The following is a 26659-nucleotide window of genomic DNA, read 5'->3' on the forward strand; positions in this document are numbered from 1 at the left end:
GGGAGGTTGGTGCCATTAAATGAAGGGGAATATTTACTCTTGGTGAAATGTTTTGGGGGGAATGTGATATCTGTCCATCCACCTTCTTTCCTTTTTCACTTACACGCTTTTGCTCGAGGTTATACGTTCTCTGCCTGTACCTCTTGCTCTTGAAATCCCATTATTGCCTCAAGGATACATTTTTATATTAGACAAAGGAAAAGATAGTAACATTCGCAGCCTAAAGGCAAAACCCCCCATGAGTCTGGCTCTCTTCACAGGTCTGCACGGGTCCTCTGTCTTCTCCATAGGCTAATAATCTTTCATGAGTTTTTCCTTTCATTCAGGGATGCGTTGGGAATGCGGACCGCAGCAGGAAGCAGTTGCCTGTTGAACATGCTGGGTACCAAACATTTTCTGGACAAGATAACGCCCAGTGCTGGTGAGGTTGCAGTGAAGTCATCATACCCACACACATGCTGTTGCTGTGGTTTAAATGGAATCTACACTTTTGGAAAGCAAGCTGGCAGCATGCAAAAGAGCTGCAAAGTAAAACTTTTGACCCATTAGTCCATTTTTGGGATTATCAAAGCTTTGTTTTTCTGGGAGCTATTTTTAGTAGGAGAAAAGAGGGAGCAAGCTTAAATGTCTAACCAGAGGGAAATTGTTCGTTAGACTGAAAGCTCCTTTGATACAGGGACTTCCTTCTGTGCGTGAAGCCCAGGCTCAAAGAGGGCCCTCCGGAAAAGTTTGAGGGCCAGTGGAGCCAAGAGATGCAGCATAGTGGTTAGAGGTACAGCTTCAAGAGCCAGCCTGCCCGATTCAAGGCCCGGCTCTGCCACTAACTAGCTGTGTGACCTAGAGAAAGTTATGTCCCTTCTCCAAGCCTCAGTTTCCTCTTCTGTAAAATGAGGATGATGATTAGAGTTGGGCCATTCCCACAGGATTATTGTAAGAATTAAAGAAAGTTAAAAAAAAATTTTAAGAAAATAATTTTTATTTATTTATTTATTTATTTTGTGCTAGGCGGGCTTCTCACTGTTTTGGCCTCTCCCGTTGCGGAGCACAGGCTCCGGACGCGCAGGCTCAGCGGCCATGGCTCACGGGCCCAGCCGCTCCGCGGCATGTGGGATCTTCCCGGACCGGGGCACGAACCCGTGTCCCCTGCATCAGCAGGCGGATTCTCAACCACTGCGCCACCAGGGAAGCCCAAGAAAGTAATTTTTAAAATAAATAAAAATAAAGAAAAATCTAAAAATTAAAAAACCAAGGGAATTCCCTGGTGGTCCAGTGGTTAGGATTCTGCACTTCTACTGCCAGGGCCCGGGTTCAATCCCTGGTTGGGGAACTAAGATCCTGCAAGCCGTGTGGCGCAAAGAATTTAAAAAATAAAAATAAAACAACAACAACAAAAGAATTAAAGACGGTAAAATATGTGAAGTATAAGTGAGCGTAAATATTCTATTATTATTATCACTGAATAAGCCAAAACATTCAGAAATATCATGTAGTGATTATAGATGATAATAACTAATTCTATGTAGCAAAGTGGAAAAAATGTTAATGATGTCATCAGCTCCTCTCCATTCTCCCTGCCTCTTGCCTTGCCTCTCTGATACCTTCTTCCTCAGCTGTCACATAGCTGACAAGCAGAATAACCCTGTAACTGCCCTGCTGGCCTTTTACTGCTTCACTTCTCCTAAAATGCCTAGAAGCTTCTTCACACCTCTATATCTTTACTACCCCCCTCACCCAACCTGGTGAATGCTGACTCATCCTCCAAACTTTGCATTGCATGTAGAGCCTTCCTTCTTTGAAACGCCTGACACTTTCTGAATCATAACAATTGGATGGAGAGATGAACAGGCGACTGGCCCTGCCTGCCCTCCTGGTCTGGGTCTCTAGCCATGCACACAAATACAGATGGTCTCTGACTTACACGGTTCAACTTTATGATGGTGTGAAAGCAATACAAATTCAGTAGAAACCATACTTGGAATTTTGAATTTTGACCTTTTCCCAGGCTAGCAATATGTGGTCTGAAGCTCTCATGATGCCGGGCAGGGCAGCCACACAGCTCCCAGTCTGCCACGCGATCACAAAGATAAATAACCGATGCACTTAAAATCATTCTGGATCCAGACAACCATTCTCTTTTTCACTTTAAGTACAGTTTTCAATAAATTACCTGAGATATTCAACACTTTATTATAAAACAGGCTGTGTTAGATGATTTTGCCCAACTGTAGGCTAATATGTGTTTTGAGTACGTTTAAGGTGGGCTAGGTTCAGCTGTGATATCGATAGTTTAGGTGTATTAAATGCATTTTTTACTTAGGATATTTTCAATTTATGATGTGTTTATTGGGAGGTAACCCCATCGTAAGTCGAAGAAGATCTGTGCCTTCACAGACTTTCTGGCCCCTTGATCCTTCCCTTCCATCCTTCAGCCATTGAAAGGCTGCTGTCCCAAGGCCTTGCTCTGCCCACGAGCAGGCACTACTGCTGCCTAAGGAAGGAGCCCTGAAGAAGGGGGCCAGAGAGTGTGCTTTAAACTAGAAGAGGCAGCCAGGTAAGGAGGACGTGGGAAGGATAGCAGCACCACCTACGTGGTGGTTTCCCAGCATCCTCTTGGTTTCCCAGCATCCTCCCTGGTTTCCCAGCATCCTCTCTGGTTTCCCAGCATCCTCTGTGGCTTCCCAGCATCCTCTCTGGTTTCTGGTGCTCTCCCCCATGGCGCCCTGCCTTTTGAGGGTCCTATTTGCTGTGAGGACCGCTGGGGCCATGGTTCCAACAACAGAAGTGAAAAGAAACAACCCCTCACTTTCCCGGTCTGGGCTCTGCTGCTGACTTCACCTTGTCTTGATGGAGTTGATTGACTTCAGTAAAATTAAGGAGTTTGAACCAGATCAGTGGTTTTCAACTGGGAACATACTTCTATGTGGCCTGTGTTAACTGAAAAATAAGGCACAACCTAAAAGCTGACAATTGTGTCTTTTTTTTTTTTTTTTTTTTTTGGGCGGTACGCGGGCCTCTCACTGTTGTGGCCTCTCCCTTCGCGGAGCACAGGCTCCAGACGTGCAGGCTCAGCGGCCATGGCTCACGGGCCCAACCGCTCCGCGGCATGTGGGATCCTCCCGGACCAGGGCACGAACCCGCATCCCCTGCATCAGCAGGCGGACTCGCAACCACTGCGCCACCAGGGAAGCCCAACAATTGTGTCTTATTCGGCAGACATACCGTGGACTTCAAGCCCAGGAGACAGGACTCTCAGATCACACTCCGAAGAGGTAACGGGGAAGCTAGGATATATAGGAGTTTTTGCAACAAAGACCAGGTAGTCAGAACTTAAAACAATTACTGTTAATTAAAGAAAACCAGATATCTCAAGTTAAGGAATTTAGCACTTTTCTCTTTATGGGGAGAGGCAAGAGTCTGGGCTCACTAAAATCATTCCTTTGATATGCACCTTAGCTCTCTAGGGCCAGTAGTCTGTGCTTTCTCATCCTGAGTCTCCTCAGGGTGCACCATTGGGGGTGGCTGCAGTGTCTGTCTGCTAGATTGGCGGGCATCCTGTTTCTATTCTGAGTTCCTTCAGGGCTCACCATCCGGGCAGCGGCAGTAATGTGATAGCTTGGTAGCTGCAGCATCCTTTGTTTACTGATATGGCAGGCAACATTTTTTCATTGATACCTGCGTTGTAGTTCCAACTCAGAATGTCCAGGGAAGGGGCCTGGCAGGTACTTTTTCCAAAATTCCACAAGTAACTCTTACGGTCAACATAGCTCATTCATTTTCTGGGGAAGGCCATGGGGCACGCTCGCTGTGAGCTTGGGTGGGGTGGGTGTAGAACCCCATTGCTATATGAAAAACTTGCAGCGTCGTAAAGAAAACCGACTGAAACACTTACACTGCTATATGTCAGGCCCTATTCCAGTCTTTTATTTATTTATTTTTTTAGGTAAGAAGTGGATTTATTTAAAGAGAAACAGACTCCACAGGCAGAGTGTGGGCTATCTCAGAAGGAGAGAGCAGCCCCTATTCCAGTCTTAAATCCTTTAATCCTCATGACAACCCTATGAGGATGTAACTGAAACAGGAGGGAAGTGTTCAGGGGACAGGCTTTAAAAGAATGACATAACCCGAGGACACGACATAAACTGATTAAAACAAAATAGGTCCAAGATGGCAGACTAGTCGGCTTCCACTAGACCTTGAGCCTCAGTATATGCTCATCGTAACACATCAGCAAGCTAAACGACACAACCACAGGCACCATGACAGTTCCAAGGCTGACCATAAAGGTCAAAAAGTGGGCGGTGGCCCAATTCCTGGAAATCCCCACCCCTTCCCCAAAGTAGCTGGAATATTCCTCCCATTCATTAGCCTATGAAAGTACCCACCCCTATAAAAGCCGACAGCCCCATACCACGGGCCGCTCTTGCCTCTGAGATGACCCACACTCTGTGGAGTGTGTTTCTCTCTAATAAAGCCACTTCTTACCTGTCCCTTTGTCTCTCACTGAATTCTTTCTGCCATGAGACATCAAGGAACTGAGCTTCATTGAGTCCTGAGACCAGGTGTGTGATCTCAGTTAAAAGACCGTGGGTTCAAGTCCCATTCTGGGTTTTGGCTGGTTCAAGTCCCGGTCTGAGATACACGGTTTCATAACTACTATTATCCCCATTTGACAGCCAAACAGAGGCACAGAGAATCTCAGTTCCTGCCCGAGGTCCCACAGCTAGTTAGTAGAGAGCTGGGGTGCCTACCCTGGCAGTTTGGCTGCAGACTCTGCTGTCAACCAACTCTTTTTGTTGCTTCCAGTGATAAACCCACTGAATAAGGCCGTGAATAGTGATCCTGCCTATGGCCCATAATTAAAGCAATTATGAGGTTTTTTTCCTTAGCTGTTAAGTTTTGCAGATTTGTTTTCATCTGCTTTCAAGACCGGGATTCTTGGAGGGCAGGAACTGTCTTGTTATCCCCGGCACCAGCATGGTCAGGCATATGGCAAGTGCTCAAGATACGCTGAGTGAATAAATGAAGGAAGGAAGGAAGACAAGAATGAATGAATGAGTTTGTGAATGACAGGTGTGGGGATAGAAGGAGGCCCAGGATGTTGAGGAAGCCAGGGTAGGACAGCCACTGCCTGGGCAGATGCAGGAATCAGGCCCAAGAGGGTGGTTCTGTGCCCTGATCAGTCCATACCCAAGGCAGCTAAACAATGTCCTCTGACAGTCTCTGCCCACAGCCCAAGTACTGGTTCCAGCAAAACCCTCTGCCTCTTGGGGCTGCAGCCTCCCCACCGCCCTCCACCCCCATGCCCAGGCTCTGCCTTCCCCCGCAGTAGAAGGAGGCTCCTCCCTGGTTCCAGGGCTTGTGTATTGGGGGCAGGCAGCCAAGCTCCACTTCTCTGCCTCCCAGCCCTCCCTGATCATCTGACTGGTCACATGAGGCCTGGAGTGGGGTGTGGCTGCTTTTAAGGCCTTTGGCATTTCTTTCAGGAAAAAAACAACAACTAAAAAAACTAAAAACAATGGCTCAACATGCTAAAAAAAAATTTGATTTGCCTCAAATTTGCCTGGGGGAAGGGGATAATCAAAAACACCCAAGGCCCCTGCTTCTGTGGACTCTTTTAGGCATATTAACAGTTCCCTATCTTAAGGCTAGGCCCCATGCTAAATGCTTTTGGGGCTTTTGGGGCTTTTGGGGCTTGCTCTCCTATAATCCTGACAACCCTGGGTTTTAGGTACTAGGATGATTTCACAGGTGAGGAAGAGGTAGTTCAGAGAGGTCAAGGGACTTGCCCAAGGCCACACAATTACGAAGTATCAATAGTTAGAGCAAAGATTTTAAACCAAGTTATTTCTTGACTCTGAAGCTTATGATCTCATAGGTGTATAACCAGACTCTGCCTTGGCCTTGTCTGAGGATGTGTTAATGGCCTTTCAGTAATTATTTAGTGCCTAGAAAACAGGCCAAAGTGACCCACTTTCTACAGAAAAGTTCCAGATGGATGCTCCACATCTCTCTCTCTCTGACCCCTGCCCCCCTCCCTCTCAATTATTGGACTGGCCAAAAAGTTCGTTCGATCTTATGGAAAAACCCGAACGAACTTTCTGGCCAATCCAATACAAAATGAGATACCAGGCATGGGATCTTCTATGTCATTTCTAGGAGAAGAAATAGTATGCAGTTTTTGTCAACTTTGTAGTTTTCCATGTAGCTTGACGTGAAGAAATCACGAGCATTTGTCTTTCAAAACAGTGAAGTTATGAAGACATTACTTTAAAAGTACATGTGGAGATTTATTTCTATTGAGCATATATTTACTTTTAGATCCTATTTTGCTCTGCCTGCCAGGAAGCTCGAAGTTGAACTTTGTGCTCAATTTGCACATTGAGTGTTTCACCTTCTTTTTTCCAGGACCTGGAGTCAGAAAGCCTGAGTTTGAATCCTGGCTCCACCATTTACTATCAGGTGGCTTTTTGGCAAGTTAGTTAACCCCTCTATGCCTCAGTTTCTTCATTTATAAAATGGGGGTAAGAAAATCTGCTTCATTGGGTTGTTGCAAGGATCAAATTATGCAGGTTAAGCACTTAGGACAATGCCTAGATCATAGTAAATGTCTATAAATGTTAGCTATTTTGCGATTTTAATAGATTTTTGTTAGCTGGATTTCATTGTCAAGCCATTTTTCAGGAAGGGCTAATGGATCCCCCTTCACTTGCCTCATTGAGTCTCACTTCATTTACCATCTGCTTCTGGTGTCTTCTACTCCTGACATTATCTATAACATCTCACGGATGTTTTACTTGTATGTAAATACCACTGACTTTTATTTCATCAAATCCTGGATGCCACTGATTATAATCTGTACCATCAGTGTGTACCACTTAAGAAAGAAAAAAATTTAAAGGCACGATCGATTTTAAAATACATCCCAATTTCAGAGATGTTCAAATATGGAGGGATAAAAGTATAGCTTTCAATCCATGAATGGTAAGAATGATCTGATCCTTTGTTCCTGACTTGGGCCCTCCCTGGCTGTGAACTGTCGCTGCTCCTTCCATCACATCTGTGTCAGTTGAGCTGGATAACTCTTCCACATGGCCCAATGCCACCCTCGTGGCTGGTATTCCCAATGGGTCAGCTCCAGGCAAGCGTGTCTAACCTTGTGCACACAGCTGGTGCGAGGGGCTCAGGTTTCCCCTGGATGTGGTAATTTGTAACCTGACCTGGTGTTGATCTTTAAAGCCAGTAGTTTTAAGGTCAGCTGACTTTTTTTATATATATAGAAATTTATTTATTTATTATTTTAATTTTTGGCTGCGTTGGGTCTTCGTTGCTGCACGCGGGCTTTCTCTAGTTGCGGCGAGTGGGGGCTACTCTTCGTTGCAGTGCACGGGCTTCTCATTGCAGCGGCTTCTTTTGTTGTGGAGCATGGGCTCTAGGCACTTGGGCTTCAGTAGTTGTGGCACGCAGGCTCTAGAGCTCAGGCTCAGTAGTTGTGGTGCATGGGCTTAGTTGCTCCACGGCATGTGGGATCTTCCCGGACCAGGGCTCGAACCCATGTCCTTGCATTGGCAGGTGGATTCTTAACCACTGCGCCACCAGGGAAGTCCCAAGGTCAGCTGACTTTCTCACCTTTAGTGACTGCTTTACTGCTTCCTGCTTTGGCCTGAGTTGGACTGTTCCCATGGGCAATAAAAATGATTTGTTTGAGATAAGTTCATAAGGAGAACAGTGTGGGGAGCAAACCTAACCAACGTCCAGTGTAATTTCCCCAGGCAGTGGGCAAAGCACAGGGCAAAGCACAGGGCTCCACAATCATTTTTCTTGTCTGCGTGGGTTTCAGTCACCAAATTTTATTTGGAGTCATTCCTTCTAGTTCATTTTTTCCATGATCCAGGGAAAGGAGGAGTGTGTTGGGAGAGATTAAGCCTGACCTCCGTGCTAACCCCAGGGGGTTGGCAGCACAGGCAGGGACTAACTTAGGAGTCTGAGGTTGACTGAGTGGGTGCCTTCCCTAAAGTCTAGCATCTGTTCATGGCCAGTTTGGAGAGAGACAGGGCTCTGGAGGCAGAGTAACTGGAATTTAAATCCTGGATGTTGGGCTTCCCTGGTGGCGCAGTGGTTAAGAATCCGCTGCCAATTTGGGTTCGAGCCCTGGTGCGAGCCCTGGTGCGGGAAGATCCCACATGCCGCGGAGCAACTAAGCCCGTGCACCACAACTACTGAGCCTGTGCTCTAGAGCCTGTGAGCCACAACTACTGAGCCCGCGTGCTGCAACTACTGAAGCCTGCGTGTCTAGGGCCTGTGCTCTGCAACAAGAGAAGCCACAGCAATGAGAAGCCCGCGCACCGCAACAAAGAGTAGCCCCTGCCCTCCACAGCTAGAGAAAGCCTGCGCGCAGCAACCAAGACCCAACCCGGCCAAAAATAAATAAAATAAATAAATTTATTAAAATAGAATAAATAAATCCTGGATCTCATTTCTTAGCTGTATGACCTTGGGGAGTGAGTTGGTCTCTCTGAACCTCCATAGCTATAAAAAGGGGATAATAATACTTCAGAATCATTGGGAAGCACCAAGAATAGCAATGAGCACACAGCCAATGCTCAACAAATGGTAGTAACACATGCTGAATGCTTACCGCATACCTGACACTGTGCAGAAAATAAAGCTAAACACCACTCATGGAGGAGAGGCACTATTACAGCATTTTTTAAATATCAAAACTCCGATAGTGGTTTTATTTTTAAAAGTGTTTAATTAAAAAACAACAAAAATATATAATCAAGCATTTTACATAATGCATACATTCTTAATATCTGCAGGTAAGATAAATAACAGAAGGCAAAAGCAGATATACTAGTTATATTGCTTCTCTTTGGCAAGTCACCAATATTATCCCCTGCAGAAACATAGGATATGTGTAAAAAATAAACAAAAAGCAAAAAAACCCACCACGGTCTTAAAACAATTGTCCCTTAGTACAAACAACAAAATATTTAGCAATAATGCAGTAGATGGATTTTTCAAATTGACTAAAATTTATTATAATACTTTATACCACAGGGGTTAAAGTAGCAAGCTGCTTTCCAAAATTAAGGCCCACAGCAGTAGTTAGGGGAAAAAAAAAAAAGACACCCTTTTTTCCTGGTTATATCCTGGCTATTTTTCATTTAATAATGTCACATTCAAATTCTACCTCTCAGATGCCACTCCTAAGGAAAACAAAATCCTTCCCTAGACAAAAGCTGTTTTACTTGAAGGTCAGTTGTCTGACCACCCCCCAACCAAATACACATTTTGTTATGAGACATTCAGCTTTCTTAAGTCAGTATTTACCATCTAACTCATTGTCCCAGAATAAAAAAATTCCTTCCACTTTACAGCAAAGATACATAATGTGGCTCTACTGAAGCAATATATACATGTTGGAACTAAAAATTAGAAAAGCAAAAGGGTCCATTCAACACACAGCAGCTTATATTGAAATATATACATGTATGTATATGTTTTCAGTTACATTTTAGAAAAAAATTTACATTTGATATGTTCAGAAATATTTCTCCTAAGGTCTATAAATAATATTTTAAAAGCTCAACTGATCAAAATGCAATACAAGAATGTATCAAATTAAATAAATCTCCTAAACCTTGAAGTCGGTAAAGCTTGAGGTTTGTGTAAAGTGTGTTGTCAGTCCCTAATACTAGGGAAGACAGCATCCTCTAAACACGGTAGGAGAGGAACTCTAAAACTTTGGAAGGAATTGGCAGCTCCTGGACTTCTTGGGTGGGCATCACTCTCCGGATTGACATGCGACATAAATGTTGAAGGCTAGGGACTTGCCTTGGAGTGGCCCAAAAATACACACTTCCATCATGTGTCCTAAACAGAAACAAACAAATCACAAGCTCAGTCACACAAATCCATGTATTTCATCATCCCACAGCTCAAACAACTACCACCGAGGCTGTGAATTAGAGCCACAAACTGCACATTAAAACCTAATTAAGGAGACCTGCCCAGTGATCTCCCTCTATGACAAAGTAATAAAATTATATAGAGCCCTTATGGAAGATTTACTGACAATAAAATACAGGCTGCTTTGACTAAAAGCCACCTTAAATTGCCTCTTAAAAGGAAACAGAAAAATCACTTACCCAGCAGCTAAAACACTGCCATCAGTAGAAAAGGCACAGCAAAGACCATTGCTCAAAGGTGCAACTTGCACTGGATAATCCTCATCAATTCTCCAGAACCTCACCATTCTGGAAAGGAAATAAATCGTCCAGTGATTGATTAGTAGGAAATTTAAGGTAAAAGCAACTTTTAAAATTCAGAAAAAAATGCCACTCTGTGCTGAGTCACAAAATACACACACACACACACACACACACACACACACACACACACACACACACACACAATCACTGCAGCAATGACCAGAACTTGCTTTATAAAAGATTTTATAGTTTATACCAATTGGTAATTTGGATTAATTCACACTGAGAGACTATAAAGCATGGCTGCCTTCACTTCCCAGTGTTCTGATCTGTAATGCCCACAACCAGAAACTTTCTCCTTACTTCCTTACACTTAAAATATAATCAGTATCTGATCTGTTTGACTCTTTTCAAGAAGTTTATGAAACTTTTCATCTAGGTAGAGTGTGTCTAGGAATAGCAGACAACTGATAGTCAGAAACTAGCTGAACAAACAAGAAAACAATGACTGCTGGCAAATAAAGAACTCTCCCCATAGGTTTGCTAACATTCTAAAAAGATGGTAATGAGCCACTTTCTGAACTGATGTGACCAAATTGCTTAATGCTATATCCACGCACATGGATAAAAGTATGAGAAAATGGAATGGCTACATCTAGTTTCTCCTTACCAATAAGCAGCACATCTCACTCATGTGACATTTCATCTTTATAGTCTCAGTTTCAGTGGATACAAATGACTCTGTTTTAATCATTTATTTCACTTTGAAAATGTCCTTCTGTTCCAACCTTTATAAGATATTACTAAGAAAATCTGTCAGCTGAGCTAAAATGCTAATTAAAAATGCACCCAGTTTGCCTGAACCAGTTAACAAACAAAGAACACAGGGAAAGGCACGCATTATCTTTAGTTTACATAAATACTGTTCAGGCCAATGTTCTTTAAGACACATCAACATCTCCCAAGGTCTTGTCTAGAAAAAGGGCCATTAAAACCCAAACTGCAGAAAGGCCATATTTTTCATCCTTAAGAATGTTTTTTATTAAGTAGAAGAATGAAAGGAAATCTTTACAATAATAAATAGGTCAAGCTGTAATTCACACACTTACTTATCATCAGCAAGGCTTGCAACATGCAGTCCGTCATGACTAAACGAGACAGATCGTACCCATCGGTCATTTGCTCCTCCAGCAAATATTGGAGTGGGTGGGGGAAACAGGTGCCTGAGGTCAAAGACATGTTTTCATTGGAAATGAAGGTCACTTCAAGAAGCAAAACTACCCAGGTACAAAGTACATCAGTCTTTGGAATAATGTTTAAAGTGGCCTTAACAAACACAACTGAGAAGACTGAGCAGAGCTAGTCTATCTACTTTAAATGAAGCGATTTAACCTAATTACTAATCTCCTTCTTACAGAGTGGTTTAAGACTATGTCCAACTTTAGTTTTAACTATGTTTCCCCAACACGAAACTCTAAATATAATTACCACTTCTACAGTCATGTACTGTTAAGTAACGATAACAAGACCTGTATCAAGAGAGTCAAATTTATTTGTAGAATTTAGACGCATTATTAAAGGGCCTAAATGATACCGAAATTTTAAATTATGACAGACTGTAATTTTAGATTTCACATGTTAATGATTCTAATCATCCCCATGACTTCTTAAAAGCTATACTGATAGTAGAGATGAATTACAGACTAAAATAATTCATGCTGTACCCACCCAAATTCCATCAGAATGTCTCCAGTGTGTGGATCCCACATATAAACTCGAGTATCATAAGATGCCGTAGCCAGTAATGCTCCATCAGGAGAAAAGTCACAAGCTACAACATCATGGTGATGTCCTTCTAGTTTCCGTATCATGGTATATTTATCCATATTCCAAAGGAAAACCTGCAAAAAAGGCAAATGTTATAGCTTCATTCAGACATGCAGAGGACAAAATGGCACATCTTAAACTAAAACTGCTAAATTTAATTAAGATTACATTAAATTAAACATTATAAATTATGAATAATTATGAAAGAATATGCTCAGTGTCATAGTCAAAGATTAAAATCAGTTTTTAAGTTAATTAAAATAAACATGCAAATTCTATTTCAAATGTTTCTGTTAAATGTTAATTTAAAAATAAGCCTAAACACAAAAAAGGCAATGCAATTTAACCACAAAGTTATACTGACATCCATTTATTCCAAAAACTAATTAACTAAAATATACAGAAATAAATAGGGTTAAGTACTACAAACCCCCTTCTTTTTTTTTTCCAGAAACTACCAAATTTTTAAAAAATATACAGACAGAAAATATAAGGTTAACAAATTGTTACTCCATTGGCATCTCCCTTTGAGATAATCACTTGTTTACAATAGGCTTGGGTCACCAACGTGAGCCTAGGAAGAGAAACAGATACTGCAAGCAAAGAGAATTTTTCACAGCCAAATGAAATTTCTTTGGCAAACAACAAGGATGTTAAACCACATTACAAAATGAAAATGCTAATTTACGAAAATAATACAATTAACAACATTTCTGTGAATCAAGATTTGCCAATCTTATTTTTCCCAAACCAACCACAATCATTAGTCATTTTAAGTAGAAAACATTTAAATTACTTTAGTACAAGTTCACACATAGTTTTAGATTCTAAAGATCAGTAGTTATACTGTGCAGAATAGCTCTAAACAGGATTCTAATGTTTACTTCAATCTGTTATATTAAACGTGAGCTTGGAGGTTTATTACAATCCTAATAAGACAAACTCTCCTCCTCTTGGAGTAAAGCAATCCTTTTTGCTACGTTTTTCTGCACAGACACAATATATTATTTCCAAAGAAAAATAAATACAAATTTTAAATTGGATCAAAGACTTAAGGTATCTCTAGTATCTCAAAGAATTCCAAAAAATAGCACAGAGAAACCATTTGAAAGCCAACTACATTACATTAAATTGGTTTCACATGTTAGACTCCCAATTCCACCAGACTGGAAGATCAATTACATCGGAGGAGTCAGTTGGTTTCACTGTGGGGAAAATTATTTTTAAAAAGAAAAAAAGAAAGAAAGAAAAGCAGAAAGTGGACATCGACCAGCACCTGTGTACGTACAGTACACCTTGCAGCCGAATGCAAGGTTACTTCATCCTATGGTAAAGGTCGCCCCCAGCCCGGTAGCCAGAGATGCCACTCTTTCTGCCCAGCTAACACCATTGTGCGCCTGTGTGCGAGTGGTGCCAGCATAACCTCAATCACACCAATATTGCTGCCACCACCTGTGACAGGGAAAGCAAGAAGCATATGGAAAACACACAGCCTAAAATAGCAATGTCAACATCTAGCTTTGCTCTTCTTATGATTTTTAAAGAACTGAATATTTTTTTCTAAACTGCCAACATTTGCAACTATCATTTTAACATACTTCTTGGCTAAATAAAATGCATTTTAACCAGCCTCCCACCCCCCATTAATTCAAAGTGTATTGTGATCATCACATGTATTTGGACTTCAATCATTTTCATAAACACCTGAAGCTAATAAGATCTCTTTAACTATACTAACTCAGAGCTGGTAGACAACTAACTAAAGGAGGGTTCATCAATAAGCATAACCCTCTTAAGAGTCACTTTATCATTAATCTGTCTACAGATATGCTATGCAAGACAGATTGTATCAAATCTAGATGAAATTTACTCCAGGACATACATGATTGTTATTTTTATTCTTATTAGATTTTTAAGTTACTTTTTTTCAGTTAAATGTCCAGGACCAGCTGGGACTTAAAACTTTTTAAACAGCAAACTGGACCAAAAAAAAAAAAAATAGAACAGCAGAGAAGAAAATAATTAGCAAGGGAATGTCTTAACATTTGGACTAGATCTCTTCTATAGCACATAAACTCTCCTAGATCTTAGAAAAAATAAAATTGACATACCCCTCATTTTATGAATATCATCTCTAACTAAAACAATCCAATTTCTCACTTTACAATCAATAACTATACTTATTTAATTTCCCTCATGCAAATTCTCCCCCATCATGAAATAACACATTTAAGATATTCAAGACACCGAGCACAGACTTAATAGGTTACTTAGATTTAAAATGATTATGCACACATTATTATAATCCAATTCACAGTAAGTATACAAGAACTTTGACACATACTGCTTTACTGGCTCCCACTGAACACAGCATAGAAGAGTCAGGAGAGAATGCACAGCTGTACACCCAGTTCTGATGGCCCCTCAATACTTTCATCATGTTTCCTGAACAAAAGGAAAATACCTGGGTTAACCCTAGAATCTACTTCAAATAAGCAGCATTTCAAAAATGGCAGAATCACAGAATCACAAACTTCTACGGAGGCAGTGATTAATCTATTACAGGGGTTGGCAATATACAACAGTTGCTTATTTTTGTACCTAAGTTTTACTGGAACACAAGCATGCCCATTGTTGTGACAGTAGAGTGGAGTAACTACTGCAGAGATAGCATGGTCCACAGGTGTAAAATATTCACCATCTGGCCCTTTAAGAAAAGGTCGGCTGACTTACAACTGAAAGTGTGTTGACAGAGCAAGTTCCATATGATATGCGAAAGAAAATAAAATTTAATTTTCAAATGTTTTAACTATTGGGATCCCTTCACCCCTCAATAGCTGAGCAATCAGAGAACTGATAAATGCAGAAGAGGTGCCACATAGTTTGGTAATAGTATTAGTGTATAATTCTATCAGGCAATGGTTATTACCCATAAGCTGAAACAAGTCTCCAAATCTGAGGGGTTTGTTTTCTACTACATTCAGTTTAAGCTATATTTCCCCAAACAAGCCCGTCAACTTCCAGCTTGAGGCTGGTAGAGCACTAGCAGATCTTAATTAAATATATGGTTTTAGTTAAAACTGTAAATTCTTTCATCAGAGGCTAAGAAGGGGGAAGAGATGCTCATCTCAGGGGTAGACTCTCTAAAACTTTGTAAAAGGATCACAATTATCAATGTTTCCGAAAAAGCTAAAACTTGACACTGATATTCCTTTTACTATATTGGAGGACAAATCTCTTACTTTTTATAATTCTTAAACTATCCAACTTATTATTATGATTAGTATTTACATCCTATAAATTCTTGTGTATAAATCATGTTTGAATTTACATTTTATTAATTACTAAGTTATATCTTTTGTTAGGTCAAGATCTACTTAAATTTTCACTAAGCAAATGAAGGAAATTAATAATCCTCCCCAATATAAAGGAAATAAAACACAGACCAGTTCAAATAAAACCCTAAGACTGATCCAGATTTTGTCCTCAAATAGTTGATACAGATATGTGTAGTTAGTTTCTGAGTCATATCAGATTGTTTACTTAGAGTAACTGCTGGCTTCTATTCTGGGTCACGTTTATGGTTTTGTTTGATCTGTACAGGGAAAGGGACCAAAGGACTAAGCAGAGAAAAGGAAACTTTGATCATGTCACTTTTAATGTCAGATGCCCCAAGTGTTCGTAATACCTCTCAGTAGTAATATCCAGAAACTAATTCTTTTCCACAGTCTAGAAAGAAAGACATACCATCATCTTTCAGGTCCCACACTCTCAGAGTTTTGTCTCTTGAAGCTGACACCAGGATCAAGCTCCCATCTGGAGCAAAAGTTAAATCTCTGACCACTTCGGTATGATCTACCAAGTTAAGGAGGAGTTTTCCTAAATGCAGTGGAAGGTGGGAAAGAGACAATGTTAATAATTTTAATCAGCTTCCACATTAAAAAAATAGGGTTGAGATCACCATTAAAAAAAAAAGAATAGAAATATCTGGGTACCTCCTTAGTTTACCAAGTGTAAAATGTCTTATTTACTAGTGCCTTTACTATTATCTTTAAAGATTCACTATTTACATTGTTTTAAAATGGATTATTTCCAAGATACCAAAGCCTAAATTAGAAAAATTAAAAGGGAATTCCTGAAATGTGAACAAACTCCTGGATCAAGTCAATTTAATATCAAGAAAATCTACATCATTTAAAAATCTTTGTAGAGTATGATTTTAAAATACAAAATCAAAATTTTCCTTTTCTTTTACTTGGCCTAGACTACGAATGGACTGTCAAACTCCCCCAAAGATACACGTTATCCTATAACAGCCTAAATTTTTAAACATAATCTCAATAAAAAAAGGTACTTTATTCATCTATTATAGTTTTATTTTTCTATGAAAAGCAATGTGCTTACCTTAAATGTTTTCCCAGAATTCAATCAAATTTACTGACTTATTATCCCCACTCAGTGTTAGTATCACTTGCTGTATTCTAATGTACATAGTTTTAATGCTCATTTAAAAAAATCTTTTAAATTTTGAAGTACATACAATCAGCCAGAAACTATTTTAGGTAGTGAACAACACATTTACTTTTTTAAAATTTATTTTATTTTATTTTGGCCGTGCTGCATGGCTTGCGGGATCTTATAGTTTCCTGACCGGGGATTGAACCCATGTCCCCTGCAGTCCTAACCACTGGACCGCCAGCGAATTCCCACAACACATTTACTTTTAACTGCCCAAAGAATTTAACTTCTCAACCTATCTGGTTAAACTTTAGATAAAATGTCATTAAAACTTTCCAGAGGTTAGATAATGATTGTTGAAAACCAGATTTACCTTGAAAGCCTCTAAGCTATCAATCATTGAAAAAGTATATAAGAAAACACCTTGCAATTTGAGTCATAAACTAAATTACCAGTTTATAAGTGATAATTAACTAAACATTCCTTAGACGTGCCCTTCCTACTATCATATTCTCTGAAGAGTGATCAAGCAATATGAACTCTATTTTCCTAAATTAAAACTATGAGCTGAAGATGCTATTTAGGCCAAATATAAAGATACATTCATAGCATCAATTCTTGCTTCTCTGTGAGTTAAAATCCTCAAATTATGTATTCTTCCAGTGCCTATGAGCTATGCTTGCATCATAAGATAATTAGGTTTGCTTGCATCATAAGATAATTAGGTTTGCTTTCAAAACTATGACTCCATACCTGTATATACATCCCATATTTTGATACGCCCATTGTTTAACCCTGTGGCAAGGAGTAGCTGATCTTGTCCAAATCTGAATCGATGCCATTCTATGTTTACACAGCGACTCTGTTTTTCTGGAACGGAAGATCCAAAAGCAAGACTCCAGACTATATCGCCACAGTCTATAATATGTTCACGAGGCTTATTTTTTTGACCACCATCACTGTTTTGTCTTGACAATCTTAAACTGCTTGAATTGGTGATATTCTTGGTGCCATGCAAGAGACTGGGTAGAAAAAAAGGTCAGATTGAAATCTAGTTATTATTTACTCTGGACTCGTGTGAATACTAAATAATGATAAGTGTTTGTTAAAATAACTTCAATATTATTATAGTGATACTGAATAACAACAGAATCCTTATAGATGGGAAGAGGAAAAGTTGCTACAAGCTACATGGGCATGACCAAATAAATTCAGACTAAAAGAAATCCTCAGTGTCTGAGAAAAAGTTCAACAATAAAGCAATTTATAATTTATTCATTTCAAATTTTCAAATTTGTTTTAATATATCCTCATGGATATAGAAATCCTATCTCAATTAGGACTCCTTTAATTAACGCAAAAGTATAAACAAGCAAAACACAAAAAAAATTCTGAGAACATTAAGATATTGTGCAGCTGACACCAGAAAACTATCTTAAACCCCATAATAATCAGTAGTTTCCCATACGTTCTAGACCCAAAGTAATACGTAATAAGGACATTAATGACGAAAACCATAAAGGTGAACTAAACACAAAAAGCAGGGAAAGATTAAATTTAGTAGATACATTTTAGAAATTGCACTACCAAGGCACAATTAACCTGCCTTTTGATATATGGAAAAGAAAAATGTGTCTGAGAAAGTATTCTATAATATATAAGGCCAGACAATTCTTCCCACAAATTTTCCAACAAATATATTCAGCTTGTGAGTAAAATGCATTTACAACAGTCTCCAAAGGAAAAAACTTAAATATCAAAATAATCTTATTATTCCACACAGAGAAAAAAATAAATTCTACAAACAGATAGATACAAAAAAGTAAACAATCTTACAAGTTCTTAAGGCACTGGGACCACGGAACAAGCTTTACTGCACGATGTCCTTGTGACCAAGCAAAGTATGAACCATCTGGAGCAAAAGCAACAGTCCAATTTTCACGACCACATTTCTTGTCAAAAGGAGCCGCAGGAGCTAAAAGTTCACCTATAGTACGTGATCTCACTAAAAGGAAAAAATATATATATAGGATATCACATATAACCAACAATGAATTTGAGACTGCATCCATATTACTTTGGGATCCACTCAGCTCCACTGAGTTTTTCCTTTTTCTATGTAGACAAGGTACAATGAGTTCTGCATTCTACCCTTTGAGGGGTGATGTGTGGTGTGAAGACCCCGTAATGAGAATAAACATCTTTAAGTTTTGATAAAGTGATTTTCCTAAAATTTCCCAAATCAAGAGCTTTTTAAGAAAGTTAAAAAAAAAAACTGGTCAAATAACAATAATGTAATGATCAATCAGGGCTAGCAATTACTGAAGTCCTGACTTTTGCACTGCCTTATGTTTTCCTCAAATTACTAACATTTAAAATGCAAGATGGGCTTCCCTGGTGGCACAGTGGTTGAGAGTCCGCCTGCCGATGCAGGGGACACGGGTTCGTGCCCCGGTCCGGGAAGATCCCACATGCCGCGGAGCGGCTGGGCCCGTGAGCCATGGCCGCTGAGCCTGCGCGTCCGGAGCCTGTGCTCCGCAACGGGAGAGGCCACAACAGTGCGAGGCCCGCGTACCGCAAATAAATAAATAAATAAATAAAATGCAAGAAACTGAAGTTACTCTGCAGGAAAAGTATCTTCCAAAAAGTTTGTAGCTTTCAAAAACCATAAACCACTATAAAATAAAGTTTTATATCATTACTCAAAGGAAGCACTATAGGGGCTTCCCTGGTGGCAGTGGTTAACAATCCGCCTGCCATGGGGGGGACAGGGGTTCGATCCCTGGTCCAGGAAGATTCCCACATGCAGCGGAGCAACTTAGCCCATGCACCACAACTACTGAGCCTGTGCTCTAGAGCCCGCGAGCCACGGCTACTGAGCCCATGTGCCACACTGCTGAAGCCTGCGCACCTAGAGCCTGTGCTCCGCAACAGGAGAGGCCATCGCAATTAGAAGCTTGCGCACTCCAACGAAGAGTAGCCCCCGCTGGCCGCAACTAGAGAAAGCCTGTGAGCAGCAACCAAGACCCAATACAGCAGAAGATAAATTAAATTAAAAAAAAAAAAAAAAGGAAGCACTATATAATGGTCTAGTCAAAATATGAAGTCAAACGTGAATATTCTTATCTTTTTCAAGTCACAAAACCCACAAAATCCTCAGACCTAGAAGGAACTTAAAGGTTACTTAGTCCAGCCTCCCCAACCAGTGTTTTAAAATGCACTGTATTTGGGACTTCCCTGGCGGTCCAGTGGTTATGACTCTGTGCTTCCACTGCAGGGGGCACGGGTTCGATTGCCGGTGGGGGAACTAACATCCCGCATGCTGCTGGGTGCCACCAAATAAATAAAATGCATTGTTATTTGTGATTCTCAAATAGTGGTCCTCAAGCATCTTCCTAATGGGCCACAAACTGACTCCAAAATGGAAGTAATTCTTTTGGTTTTTGGGACAAAAAAAAAGAACAAGTTCATATATTTTAAATTTAGTTACCAGAACTTAAATTTAGCATTCATAACTAAAACTGGCATATTTGGGACTTCCCTGGTGATGCAGTGGTTAGGAATCCGCCTGCCAATGCAGGGGACACAGGTTCAAGCCCTGGCCTGGGAAGATCCCACATGCCGTGGAGCAACTAAGCCCGCGAGCCACAACTACTGAACCCGCATGCCACAACTACTGAGCCTACACTCTAGAGCCTGCGAGCCACAGCTACTGAAGCCTGCGTGCCTAGAGCCTGTGCTCCGCAACAACAGAAGCCACCGCAATGAAGAAGTCCGCACACCGCGACAAAGAATAGCAGCCAAAAATAATAAATAGGGCTTCCCTGGTGGCGCAGTGGTTGAGAGTCCGCCTGCCGATGCGGGGGACATGGGTTCGTGCCCCGGTCCGGGAAGATCCCACATGCCGCGGAGCGGCTGGGCCCGTGAGCCATGGCCGCTGAGCCTGCGAGTCTGGAGCCTGTGCTCCGCAACGAGAGAGGCCACAACAGTGAGAGGCCCGCGTACCGCAAAAAAAAAAAAAAAAAAAAAAAAAAAAATTTACTTTTAAAATAAAATTTAAAAATTAAACTGGCATATTAGAGTGTACAGAGAATTTTTCGTCTGCCTTTAACAAGGATAATCAACAAGTTCCTATTGTACATGTGCAAATGCAAACGTAGCTGCGATTTCCTCAATACTGGAAAAGGATATTTTTTGGGTTTTTTTTGTGGCTGCGTTGGGTCTTCATTGCTGAGCATGGGCTTTCTCTAGTTGCGGCAAGCAGGGGCTACTCTTCGATGCAGTGCGCGGGCTTCTCCTTGTGGTGGCTTCTCTTGTTGCAGAGCACAGGCTCTAGGCGCGCGCGCTTCAGTAGTTGTGGCTCGCGGGCCCTAGAGTCGGCCCTAGAGCACAGACTTGGTAGCTGTGGCTCACGGGCTTAGTTTCTCCGCGGCATGTGGGATCTTCCAGGACCAGGGCTCGAACCGGTGTCCCTTGCATTGGCAGGTGGATTCTTAACCACTGCGCTACCAGGGAAAGGATCTTAATCAGTCTATCACCACTGCTGTCTTGGGTCTGTCTTGATTTCAAATTTTGCTACTCTTCCTCTTTAGTTATAAGTCACCTTCAGTTTAGTTTCCCTATTATCTATTTTGTGATCTGTTGCGTGTTCAACTCTATGGTCTATTTTTATGTTTTGGGCTTAAAGTTTCCAACAACTAAACTTCAATATATTCTACGTACTGCAGTTCAAATGAGAACCACATATACTCCTACTGCAAGAGCGGATATATATACACAAACCCAAAAAATGTATTCATTCAGTGACACTTCCAGTCTCCACGTGTGCTCCACCAACAGGGAGTGTAGCACCTGGCATGTGACAGGGGCTCAGAAAATATTTATTGGACGAACATGAAAGCACATGTATAAGCTCCCATTCTTAAGCGATTTAAATATTTCCTTGGGACTTCCCTGGTGGCACAGTGGATAAGACTCTGTGCTCCCAATGCAGGGGGCCTGGGTTCGATCCTTGGTCAGGGAACTAGATCCCACATGCATGCTGCAACTCAGAGTTCGCATGCCACAACTAAGGAGCTGGCGAGCCGCAACTAAGGAGCCTGCCTGCTGCAACTAAGACCTGGTGTAATCAAATAAATAAAATAAAAATAAATAAATATTAAAAACAATAATAAATAAATAAATATTTCCTTGCCCAGTTCTTTGATACATTAACAATGAGATTATGGTTTAAAAAGTAAAACAAAGCAAAACTGAAGTCTGTTTTCCTATGATATTCATAAATATAAATATGCATCTATTTTGGCACAGCTGAAATTATCAGAAAATTTCCTTTTGATGACTCAAAATCTTCCTCCGTGACACTGTACCCACTCAGTACTGGGTATGATCTAAAAGAATAAGCCTGATCCTGCTCTCACATGACATTCATAAATAGAAGACGGCCATGACATCAGCAACTAAATCTTTTCACCAGGATAAAATCTGGTGAGTTTTCAATCGTCCCTTAGATTACATGGTTTCAAGTGCATTCTCCACCTACACCTTCATACTTTTCTGGATAAACTCCAGTTAGTAATGGCCCTCAAAAAAGTGGAACTTTTTCAACCAAACACAACACTTCAAGTGTGGTTTAATCAAAGCAGAACCCCCCACCTACCCCTGCCCCACTTGTATCACATGACTTTAATACAAAATTCACAAACCGGTGACACTCTTATGCCTGTAGAATGATTTTTAAAATATACAAATGAGGGAGTTCCTTGGTAGCCTAGTGGTTAGGATTCTGGGATTCTGGGCTTTCACTGCCGAGGCCCCGGGTTCAATCCCTGGTTGAGGAACTAGAATCCCACGAGCCGCACGGCGCGGCCAAAAAAAACAAAACAAAAACCAAAACACTCACATACAAATGATTTTTGAAAGGGCTTGCTGCTCCATGTCCCCTATATTCCTCCAAGCCCACAGTCTTTCATTTATGTGCCTGGTCCCTGAATTTGCAACCAATGCCTAAATCTTTTTTTTTTTAAACATGGGTTTCTATAACCACATCTATCTTTTAAAATCCACAAATTTTAGGAGAAAAAGAAAATCAAAGTTCACAAATAAGGGAAGCAAGTTTTAAAATTCAACTGAAAAATGCAAGCATTATCTTAAAAAGAGAAAGCCCCTGATTAAACTAGATGAGTATATTTATATAACTTCCATCTCAAAAAATAGAGGACTGGCCCTTGCATTCAACTTCAAAAACATCTGGTAAATTAGACTAGAACTCATTTCTCCTTTAGCAAGCATAAGCAAGACTAACTTTCCTACAGAAGACTCATTTTTTAAAATCTGTATTCTAGGATCACTCTGTATTTTTCTTCTTTCACCTTGACCACAATCACAAAACTCCGCTTGTGTAAAGGGTGATAATAAATTAACTAAAAAACTGGTTCAGATAACAAAGACCACGAAATAATAAGCTAATCTACTCTCGAATATATATATATATATTTCAAGAAATAGGGCCACCCTAAAAAAAATACTGCCAAATAAATACAAATAAGTACTGAACTAATAATTACCTTGTGTTTCTTTGCTTGCTAACAGGCACATAAAATGATCACTGCATTATAATCAAATAATTTAAACACTCATTTAAATACTTACTGGTACACTATTATAAACTAGCACGAGGTTTACAATGAAGAAAAAATTTTAATTAAACCTTTATATACTACCTGTAACTGTTGAATGTTAGTATCCTAAGATACTATGATTTAATGATCTTGTATAAGGGAAAAGCTGCCTGCCATGGGAACTTGGCCATTAGATACAACACCACATTATTAATATCCGCACAGTAGTAACACATCATCTGAGTCACTGCTCAACCAAGCAAACCAGATTCAGCTCCTTCTTCACATTCCTCCCTGCAATTTCATAACTAGAAAGGGAGGATCTGTGGCAGAACCTTGTGAAAGAGGGCAGTAGCTCTAGGCAGTAACTCCCTGTCACAGAGACTTCTTTAATCATTCATGGAATCTTGCCTCCTCTTTCAGTACTTACTTGAAAAACCAAACAGCTATCATTAATACCCAAGAAAAAATGTTAGTCCTTACTGATAGATACAAAGCAAGGCAGAGGTATTAGTGTTTAACTTTGTATTCAAATGATATTTAAAAAAAAGAAACAAAGAAACAAAAACCTGGGGTTTAAAAAAAAACTTACAAAAGGCCAAAGTTCTTTTAAATATAGCAACTTTATACTATATAGTAACTGTATATAGTTATATAGTAACTTTATATTATATCCAGGAAATAACACTGAGACAAATATGCAAAAAAAATTTTTTTAATTAAAATAGCTATTTAGTGCATGGTTCTACCTTATGCAGGTATGCTAAGAACCTCTATTCATCCCTTAGAAGACAGGATTGGAAAGTGTTCAAAATGATTCATCAAGATGAAATAAAATACAGATAAATGAAAGGCAGATTACTCATCTGCAATACTGCTGTGAGTAGGAAAAAAAAAATAGCACTGAATTGAGCATAAGAACTTTTGAGTTCTATGTTCCACAGTTAAAATAAAAATTGGACATGAATTTTGTTTTCTCTGTATGTTTAAAATAGTCATTAAAACCAGGGTTAAAGTCCCCTCCTAACCTGCCATTCAACCTTATCTCTAAGAGAACAAAAGTCCAGAACTCTAAGATAGCTGTCTCTAGGTATAAAAATTCACCCACATACAGGATACAGGGCCTTTTGGATACTTCAGCTTCTCCCCTTCTCTAGAAAACCTCCTCCAAGAATTCAATAAAGGCACACGTTTAGTTCAAGAACAAGAAAATGCAAAGGCTCTCTGCTCAGTAGCTACCTCCAATTTTCATTTAATTAACACACAGTATTGGGCTCTGGGGAGGGATGAGGAGATGCTAAATCTATTTTATTTTTTTTTAAATAAAAACTGTCTATCGGGGCTTCCCTGGTGGCACAGTGGTTGCGCGTCCGCCTGCCGATGCAGGGGAACCGGGTTCGCGCCCCGGTCTGGGAGGATCCCACATGCCGCGGAGCGGCTGGGCCCGTGAGCCATGGCTGCCGAGCCTGCGCGTCCAGAGCCTGTGCTCCGCAAACGGGAGAGGCCACAACAGAGGGAGGCCCGCATACCACAAAAAAAAAAAAAAAAAAAAAAAAAACTGTCTATCTACCTACCTATCTATATTTTTTTGTCCATGCCGCGCGGCTTGCGGGACCTTAGGTTCCCCGACCAGGGATCCAACCCGGGCACCCACAGTGAAAGCGCCCAGTCCTCACCGCTGCTCCTCCAGGGAAGTCCCCAAAACTGTATGTATTTAAATAAGGTGTATAACATCACTTGATAAGTTCAGGGTTTACAAGCATAGCAATCAATGCACAGCACCCGCAACTCGCCCCAAAGTTGTTCCAGTTATAGTACCTTGAGAGAGGATTTAAATAATGTGAGGTGCTTTCTACTGAGTCAGTGGGTAGGTCCTGACGCTGGACCTTCAACGTCTATTGGCCTGTCTTCTGCTTGGCAGGGCTGGCCACTAAGCCAGTTTCTAGACAGACTTTTCAAGAGTCTGCTCTTCTGTAGATCAGCTTTTCTCCGGTCACTCCACCCAACCACCCTGCTCCTCCCTGCTCCTCTGTGTGAGAGATAACTGAGTCTCCTCCCCAGAGCCGCTGCCTTTCTTAACGCCATGCCAGTTTTTAAAATACTGCTTTTTCCAGGCTGATGGCACCTCTTCGGCTGCATTTCTCCTTATAATTGTTGGTATACACGAAGACCCATCCTTTCATAACAGCTCAGATCACACAAGTTTACTTTTCCCCACCGGAAACTTTTTTAAGAGTCCTGGAGACTTGCCCAGCCCTCCCCTGCCCACTCGACGCCCCAGCCCCTTAGCCAGAAGAAATCCGGAAGAATGGCCCTGCGCGGACCTCCGATGAGAAAACTGGGGGTGGGAGGGTGGTCCCCGGGGAAGCGTGTCCATCTCCGGCCACACAATCATTACAACCCTCGCCACTCGGCGCCCAGGTTCTCTTTGCCTCTAATATCCGCGCACCGCCTCCCTCCGTGCCAGGCGCACAGCAGGCGCCGCATCAATGCAGATCCCATTTACCCTCGGCGACACCCACTCGCAGGGCCGCTTCTTTTCTCTTCGCTCCAGGGCTTGGCCCCGGCTCACTGTTCTTCCTCAGACTCAGAGACGCTTCCTCCCGAGCCTCTGCCTCTCCGCAGCCCCCGCGCGCTCACCAGCAACCCTCACCCATCGTCCCATTCCTCACCGATCTCTTTCTCGTTGACCCTCGGGGGAAAGCTGGCCATCTATGGGGCACCGTCTGATTCCGGGGGCGCGATGCGGACGCAACGACAGAGAAGGGAAAGGCGAGCGCCGAGGGGCGTGACGCGGGCTGGGTCCCTCCCGGTCCCGGGGACGGAGGGGAGGGGCGGGGCGGTCGCGGCGGCTTCTGCCGACTGCCCCGGGAAAGCTCCGGGAGGCCTCGGACCAAACTACGGAGCCAAACACAGACAATAGATTCTGTTCCCTTCCTCACGCCTACGGACCAAGACGCTTCCTTCCACACAACCGACTGCAAACGAGACACTGGAGACAAAATGGCGCGTGCCGCGGGGGATAGCAGGGCAGCGGGGGCGGGGCCTCGTGGCGTCACAGAGCGATGGCCAGCCTCCCGACGTTCGGGACGTGACGGCCTCGGCTCGGCGCCCCGCCTTCCCTCCGGGTCCGCGGGGGCGTTGTCCTGGGGACGCGAAGGGGGAGCCGGAAGAGCGCCGGGGCAGAGGAGGAAGGGGAGGCTGCAGCCCCAGTCCAGCCCCAAACGCTGGGTTGGAACTTACCGACTGTGCGTTTTAATTCTGTCTCATTTTCCCGGCCGGGAGCCCAGCATGGTGTTTGTAAGTTGAAGAGCCTTTGAAAAGGCAAACACAGAATTGTATAATACATATTAGCTCACAACGTAAAGATTGCATGGAATTTAAACTGACTGAACTGTAAAGAACAAAAAAGACGTTTCAGGTTTTAACTCGGTTTGGCCACCTCCCCGGCCCTCATGTGCTGGGGAACTGGAGGTTGCAGTGATGAAAACAATGAGAAGACAGTGAACATCGCTATGCACTCACACGTCCGGCCGCGAA

At 41.6% G+C, this 26659-nt stretch overlaps 1 protein-coding gene and 1 non-coding gene across 2 annotated transcripts; one reads left to right on the forward strand and one right to left on the reverse strand.

The window, feature by feature from the left end:
- Positions 1-1255: 1255 nt before the first annotated feature.
- On the forward strand, positions 1256-1327 carry TRNAR-UCU (transfer RNA arginine (anticodon UCU)). The gene has a single exon. It is a non-coding gene; the product is annotated as a tRNA-Arg (tRNA).
- Positions 1328-8772: 7445 nt separating this feature from the next.
- WSB1 (WD repeat and SOCS box containing 1) lies at positions 8773-26117 on the reverse strand. Its single transcript, XM_007109208.4, has 9 exons — positions 25792-26117; positions 18336-18504; positions 17253-17521; positions 15789-15920; positions 14386-14486; positions 11943-12115; positions 11324-11437; positions 10152-10259; positions 8773-9876 (listed from the first exon to the last, which is right to left on the reverse strand). Exons 1-9 carry the CDS (start codon positions 25829-25831, stop codon positions 9717-9719), a joined length of 1266 nt encoding a protein of 421 aa, XP_007109270.1. The 5' UTR covers positions 25832-26117; the 3' UTR covers positions 8773-9716.
- Between the last annotated feature and the right edge of the window lie 542 nt (positions 26118-26659).

The sequence above is a fragment of the Physeter macrocephalus genome, unplaced genomic scaffold (assembly GCF_002837175.3).
Source record: "Physeter macrocephalus isolate SW-GA unplaced genomic scaffold, ASM283717v5 random_85, whole genome shotgun sequence".
Lineage (NCBI taxonomy): Eukaryota > Metazoa > Chordata > Mammalia > Artiodactyla > Physeteridae > Physeter > Physeter macrocephalus.

Bases quoted from the DNA above. Each gene is read 5' to 3' on its own strand.
- WSB1 (XM_007109208.4), bottom strand. From the start codon at position 25,831: ATGGCCAGCTTTCCCCCGAGGGTCAACGAGAAAGAGATCG. The intron at 15,921-17,252 runs GTATGGAGTCAT...CACTGCATTTAG, and splicing joins AATATGGGATGTATATACAG to GAAAACTCCTCCTTAACTTG. The intron at 11,438-11,942 runs GTGGGTACAGCA...CTTTGACCTCAG, and splicing joins GACATTCTGATGGAATTTGG to GCACCTGTTTCCCCCACCCA.